The 6,772-nt window shown below is 40.7% G+C and overlaps 1 protein-coding gene across 2 annotated transcripts; it reads left to right on the forward strand.

Moving 5' to 3' along the window:
• Positions 1-1,210: 1,210 nt before the first annotated feature.
• LOC103706571 (B-box zinc finger protein 19-like) lies at positions 1,211-6,375 on the forward strand. Of its 2 annotated transcripts, none has more exons than XM_008790717.3 (3): positions 1,211-1,934; positions 2,444-2,797; positions 5,995-6,375. In XM_008790717.3, exons 1-2 carry the CDS (start codon positions 1,395-1,397, stop codon positions 2,795-2,797), a joined length of 894 nt encoding a protein of 297 aa, XP_008788939.1. In that variant the 5' UTR covers positions 1,211-1,394; the 3' UTR covers positions 5,995-6,375. The 2 variants fall into 2 exon arrangements, with proteins under 2 accessions (XP_008788939.1, XP_008788940.1); XM_008790718.3 differs by having other exon boundaries at positions 2,471-2,797.
• The last annotated feature ends 397 nt before the right edge of the window (positions 6,376-6,772 follow it).

Raw genomic sequence — 6,772 nt, forward strand, 5'->3', positions numbered from 1 at the left:
CGCGACGAAAAACCAAAAAATAATTTCAAAATTTTATTTTATTTTTAATTAAAATAAATATAGTTTTTATTAACGGGTTAGAAAAATTGTTATATTAAGGGCATTTGTGCAAAAACAGTATTTTATGAGGGTACAGAAATAAATACAAATTTTAAGAGGATATTCACATAAATTTAAATTTTTGGAAGGATATTTATGCAAAATAGTCTATATAATTTTGTAGTCTATATATAATGTAGAAGACCACCGTATTCTTATTACAATCCAAATCTCTCGTACAATTTTCAAAATAATAAATGAATGTCATGTCTTAAAATAATAATTTAAATTATCTACTTGAAATCCACAATTTCTTATATATTTTTAATTAATTCATTTTAAGTGACACATTACAAAAATTACCTCAGAATCAGTGTCTGATGGTCTTCATCTCCGCTGGAATTTGAACCTGACGTCTCGGCTTCCTCCTTCGATCCGTCTTGCAAGTGCAGGGTAACCCTAGGCCGGATCTTTATAATCAGAGTCTCTTCTCAAAACTTCTTTCTACATGTCTAGCCATTAACTAATAATGACATTTAGATGAGCTTTGATTATCACTCAAAGACTTCTTTTATAAATGATATTATACTTTAGTACATACATATATAAAATATATGTAAAAAGTATAACTTTATTTTATCATTTATATAAAATGGTAGAATTTCTATGTTAATTTTCCTAATAATGTTCATAAAAAATTTAAAAGGAAAAATATTGTTGAAGTAATAAAAATAATTCTCCTCAAAGTATATTTTTTTTCAAAAAATCCATATTTTGAAAAAAAAAGGCATTTGCGCTCCTTAACATGTGAAATGCTGGTAATGATAGCTCAAAAATATTTTTATAGCTTCATAAAAAATATCTTGTCAGGATCTATATGCATGTATGTGACCTAGCCATAAGATCACTTTCTTTGAAAGTTTTAAAGCAAAATAAATGATCACACAAGACCGCCAGGCGTTACAGTAGCAACGTTATTATTATGCCGCGACAAAATAATCATAAGCGTTAAAACAGTTACGTTGTTATTATGCAATGGGTGCTATTACGTGAGTTGTTAATGGAGGTGCGCGTACCGGGAGTGATTGGATCAAAGTGTCAGGGGGGTAAGATGCGGGACCTATAAACCAGAGCAGGTTGCTTCCCCTTTAGGGTATTTTAATCATTCTCTCCCAATCCGGCTGGGAGGAGAAGTGGAATTTGGAGGACAAAGAGAACACCAGACGGAGAGATCTATCCATCCAACTAGCCATCAGAAAGAGAGAGAGAGAGAGGAAGAGGGGAGAAAGAAGGTGAAAGAGGGATCGATCAAGGAACACGGGAGAGGAAGGAGGGAGGGAGAGGGGTTGGGGAAGATGAAAGGGTGCGAGCTGTGCGAGAGGGCGGCTCGGATGTACTGCGAGTCGGATCAGGCGAGCCTGTGCTGGGAGTGCGACGCCAAAGTCCACGGCGCCAACTTCCTGGTGTCCCGCCACTCCCGCTGCCTCCTCTGCCGGAGCTGCGAGGCCCCTACTCCATGGAGGGCCTCCGGCGCCAGGCTCGGCCCCGCCGTCTCCATCTGCGAGCGCTGCTGCCTCCAAGCGAAGCAACGGCGACAAGAAGACCACGAAGGGGATGATGATGGTGAGTTCGGCGAAGAAAAAGATGATGAGGAGGACGAAGGAGACGATCAGATGAAGGATGACGAGGGAGAAGACCAGGCAGAGGGAGAAGGAGAAGGAGAAGGAGACGGGGACGAAGAAGAGGACGAGGAGGAGGATGGGGATAATCAGGTGGTGCCATGGTCGCCGACGCCGCCGCTGGTGGCGAGTTCCTCCAGCAGCGAGGAATCCTCCGGCCGGATTTGCATTGGGTTCTTAAAGCGGATGCGGGAGAGCGCGGATCTCGCCTCGCGGGTAGCTCCTCCTTTTTCTTCTTCTGATAAAAAATTTCAAACGCTTATTTTCCGTTCATCTGCCTTTTTTTCTCGATGTAAATCTTTTATTGCTCTCTCTTTTGACAGATGCTTTAGAGGTCTAGACGAACGCGGCTTATTGTTTTTGGTTTCTCGAGTTTCTTTGCTACTTTTAGCATTTTTCCCCTCTTTATCAAGCCGGAAAAATGCAATAAACCCATGTTTCTTTTTTATTTATTTCTGAAAAAGTTAATGTTCCTTTTTTTTACCAAAAATGTAATCTATTTACTTTCGAGTTTCGATCTATATAAGATGTTATTCCATGTTAGTTTGCTCTGCAAATTGGTATTCTATATTATTTTCTTATTTCTTTTAATATTTCTCATATTTCTCGTAAAAATTTCGGGCATATATATCTTGTTTTTGAAATCCGATAACTAAACTCAGTTTTATCTAACAAAAAAAATTCTGGGACCTAAATCTCTTGCTTGGTTCGAGCCTTTCATTTAGGGATCTCTCCTGACGGCCTCTCCGCAGGATCACGGCATCCGCTGCTCGTCCTCCGAGCCGAACTACCTCGCGTCAGCGCCGGCCCCGGCGCCGTCGATCCCGGCTCAAGCGATCTTCGAGGACGAGGCCACCACCTTCGCGGGCTCCAGCTCTCTCCGCCCCTCCAAGGACCGCAAGAAGGCCGTGCTACTCTGCTCGGCTCCGTCGGTTCAAGCCGCCCCTTCTCCACCCGTCAAGCCCAAGTCCACCACCGCCACCGACTCTTCCGCGGCCGCCGTCGTCGACGTCCGCCACCGTAGAGATTCCCGCGCCGTCGATCTCGCACCCTCCAGCTCCCCCAGTCCTGCGATCTGAGTGAGACTTCTTTTAACTTATTAATTTTATTAATTTAAATCTTAATTAAAAAGGAAATCAAAATAAAACTGCAGCTGTAATGGATTCGGGGGACTCTAGGTCCGGTTATAATTTTAACGGGCGTTTAAGTAACGGCAAATATTGCGGTCGATGACGGTACCGCAACCTGACGGCGTTAATGGAATTTATTAGAGATTAATGTCCTATTTTCAGATTTATTTGCCTTTTGGGTTATTTCGGGGGACCGTGTCGTGGTGGGGTATTGGTTGGTATCTGGAGTCGGCGTCAGTTCGTTCCAGTAGTAGTTCCTGTAAACGTAGCAGCCGTAGATATCATGGGCCCTGCTCCATCGTGTGGCGATTATTCCTCTGCCTTGAGGGGAACCACTGGATCGGGACCGGACGGGGTGCATCGATTGTGTTTTGTACGAGGCCTGGTCTAACATGCGCCCCAGCGGGCCCATGTCCTGGTCGGCGTAACGTGAACGTAACGTGTTCTCCCTTTGCGGAGGCTGGCAGAAGAAGAGATTTGGGCTGGTATTGGTTACAAATTATAAAATAATGTCTTTCATCTGGAGTCAGACTCTAGATACTGGACTCGGAATAATATCATAGGTTGTGTGTATGAACTTGTGAAATTTGATGGCGATGTCACTTCCGATAGTTTTTTCTTTTATAAATTTTTTATCATATATAATATGTACGGATATAACTAAAAAAATTAAAATGCAAAATATTTTGAAGTGCACTAGGCAACTTCATCTCTTCTATAATTTTCGAAATGGTTGGCAACAAATGAAGTTACCTAATTTGTAGCCTTATTAGCCTCTCTGAATACATGCTTCGTCTAGATCATTAGCCCACCACGGCCCATGGCCATTGTGGAATAATTTATTGGTAGGAGTTTTATGTTAGCGTACAATTGATCTTTAATGAGGATATGTAAAGAGAGAGAGAGAGAGGACCATGGGGGTTTAACTGTGTTAAAGTTGGGGAGGGGGGCGGGATGCAACGATTGGGTCGGTGGTGAGGTCACTGACGCTGGTTGAAAGGTCTTGGGTTCCGGTGGTGGAAGATGTGATGCATGTGATTGGATAAAACTGGAGATAAGAGGGGATGAAGCTATATATTCAAATATCCTTGGGTGGTTGTGGTGAATGGAGTCACGGGAGAGCATCGGACTCCTTGTATCGAGCACGTTAAGTCGGATTTTTTATTGTGGTTGTGGTGAGAGCGGGGGAGAATTGAACTATGTCTATTGGGCGCATGAAGTTATCGTGATTAGCAATAATTAATGAACGTTTCATTATATATTTAGAGATGCTTGATGTATAGTTGTGATCTCATATATTGAGAGTTGTTGATCATTTGTGCAGCGTGAGAGTTGTTGATCTCATATATAGTTGTGAGAACGCATGCGGGCGTATGTTTAATCCTATATCAGTTATTTATTAGGTAGATTTTAGGTACTTATACAAGACTAAGTAACTCAAAATAATATCTTTCGGCTAGTCTTTTTGGATGAGAACTTGGATTGTGACAAATGGTATCAAAGCAAATTTGACCTATAGCCTATGTGAACTAAGAGATGTTGTAGTACAAGTTCATGGAAGTTGGCCACAGACCAATCGTGATGCTTGTGATTAGATTTAAATTAGATTTGAACCCTTACGAGGACATTAGGGCTTGAATGGAAGAATATATGATGACCCATGCGGGGTGTGTGTTTAGTCTCACATCGATTATTCACGGAGGAGATCTTGGGTACTTAGACAGAACTCAGAAACTCAAAAATATCTTCTGGCTAGCCATTTTTGGTAAGATATTAAGTTGTTACAATATTTGCTTAAATGTGTTGGGATTTATGAGAGGAAAAAATAGAGACATCTTATGGAATCATCGCTTGATTTGATTGAGGGCTCATATTATTAGTTTATATATTACGGGGCACTTGTAATTAATCATCGGTCATGAAGCAAAAGTTTGCAGTAACCGCTTTGTTGTATTTGGCTGCTACTATTATCATTATTGGTCGGAGATGCGAAGGATCTCAATGGAACTGCCATTTCATCGATACCTTGAACCGGAACCAAAACAGCATCAAGCTAGGCCTATCATTCTGTGCGTTCTCGCACTTCATAGAGAGGATACCGGCTGCCAAGACAGCTGAACCATATGAAAAGCGAAGCAGCCAAAATATAATCATGCAAAAGATTAGTGCAAAATTTTGACGAAGCATTAGAGGTCGGTAGGATGTCTACGTCCTAGAAAATGAGGCTCCATTAGTGGCAGAGCCTTTCGGACAAATAGCCTTCACTGCTTTCTGCACTCTGTAAGGCGAGCTCTCGGTATATCCTTCATTTGTGGTTAAAGAATGGAAAGTGAGGTTGACTTTTGCTGGTTGGTTGCGAAGAGATTTCCGACGTTGGTGTCAAACTTGATAACAATTAGACCCTTGGGGAAACCTATATCTCTGCTAGAAATTTCTGAATAGAATAATTGATGGGTGGTTCATCAATCATGTGGTCATCATTCATGCTGAGAGTACTTGTTGGTGATCCAGAACTTCTGGCTGACGCATTGGTTTCATCATTCATGCTGGTACAAATCTAGGGCCTGGTGGTCCGTGTGTGTGATGTCAATCCGCCACCTTCTTCATTGGAGCTAGAAGCAATGGTGGATTGCACTTGCATTATTGAAAAATTTTCAAATAATACTGGGGGCCGAGTTGATTAGGTAGATATGTAGGTTCTAGTTTTTTTTTTTTTTTTAATTGAACATCTAGGGTCTAGTTCATTAAAGTGTTTTAGAAGCAACGGCAGGCATCTAGGGTCTAGTTGATCTGATGAGAGATTTCGGTTGGTTGGGACATGGTGTCCCTTGTCGTGAGTTCAGTTTATGTTAGATTTGATTATTGAAGTATTTTTGAATAATATAATTATGTTGTCTCATGGTAGGTCAAATCGCGTGTTAGTGCTCGTTGCTGAATGTAGGGCACGGGCAAACGTGTGGGGAATCTTTGAGGTTCACATAATTTTAACATACGACTATATGGAATATTGATTTAAAGTCGCATCCAATCAATTCAGTATTGGACTTGCTGATACTGTGTCGTCTTCCTGGTTTGTTGGTCTCAGACAATTTCTTTTCTAATCTGAAGTAGGTTTTTTTTTCCTCCTTTTTTTTCTTGTGATGCAGAATGGCGTTGTTGATGGGCCATCCCTAGATCCTGTGGACTGCTGCTCACTAGTTTTTATTCTCTGACACTTTTCAATTCGGGAAAAACAAAAATTGGTTAGACCCCAGATATATATATATATATATATATATATATATATATATATATATATATATATATATATATATAGCTACTAACCATATTTATTTACATGGTAGCCACTGCTTCGCTTAAAAGCTCTCACTTCTTAGTTGCACTAAGAGACCGGTGTGTGGGGGTAAATTTTGTACCAAAATTTGTGTGTATACCGAATAGAAACATTGAGAATGGGAATGTTTGTCTTATTCATTTTTTTTTTGTCCTCTTTAGTAGCACGATAGCAGCCTTGTCTGGTTAAGTTCTGTACATGTTTTTTTTTTTTTTTTTTATCTTGAATTTGAAGATGATTTTTGTCCCAGCAATCGTGAGCCGGCAGTCAGTTAAAATGGACAGAAGTTCGTCATTTATTAGAAGGCTAGTATTCCTTCTTGGGAAATTTAAATACGATCGCTCGGTTGTCACTTGGTCAAGAGATGGGATGGACGGTTGGGGATGTTAAACATCCTAACTTTTTATTCCGACTGAGGAGACATTCTAAATTTAGAATACAGACGGGAGCAACTTCTTTTTCCTTTTTATCTCTTTTTTATATAAAAGAAGAGAGAGAGAGAGAGAGAAAAGAGGAGGTTCTCAGGTCTGCAACTAGGTTGAGATACTTTTTCTTGTGGGAACATAGACAGGTAATGAAGCTCAGATGTT

The sequence above is a fragment of the Phoenix dactylifera genome, chromosome 4 (genome assembly GCF_009389715.1).
Source record: "Phoenix dactylifera cultivar Barhee BC4 chromosome 4, palm_55x_up_171113_PBpolish2nd_filt_p, whole genome shotgun sequence".
Lineage (NCBI taxonomy): Eukaryota > Viridiplantae > Streptophyta > Magnoliopsida > Arecales > Arecaceae > Phoenix > Phoenix dactylifera.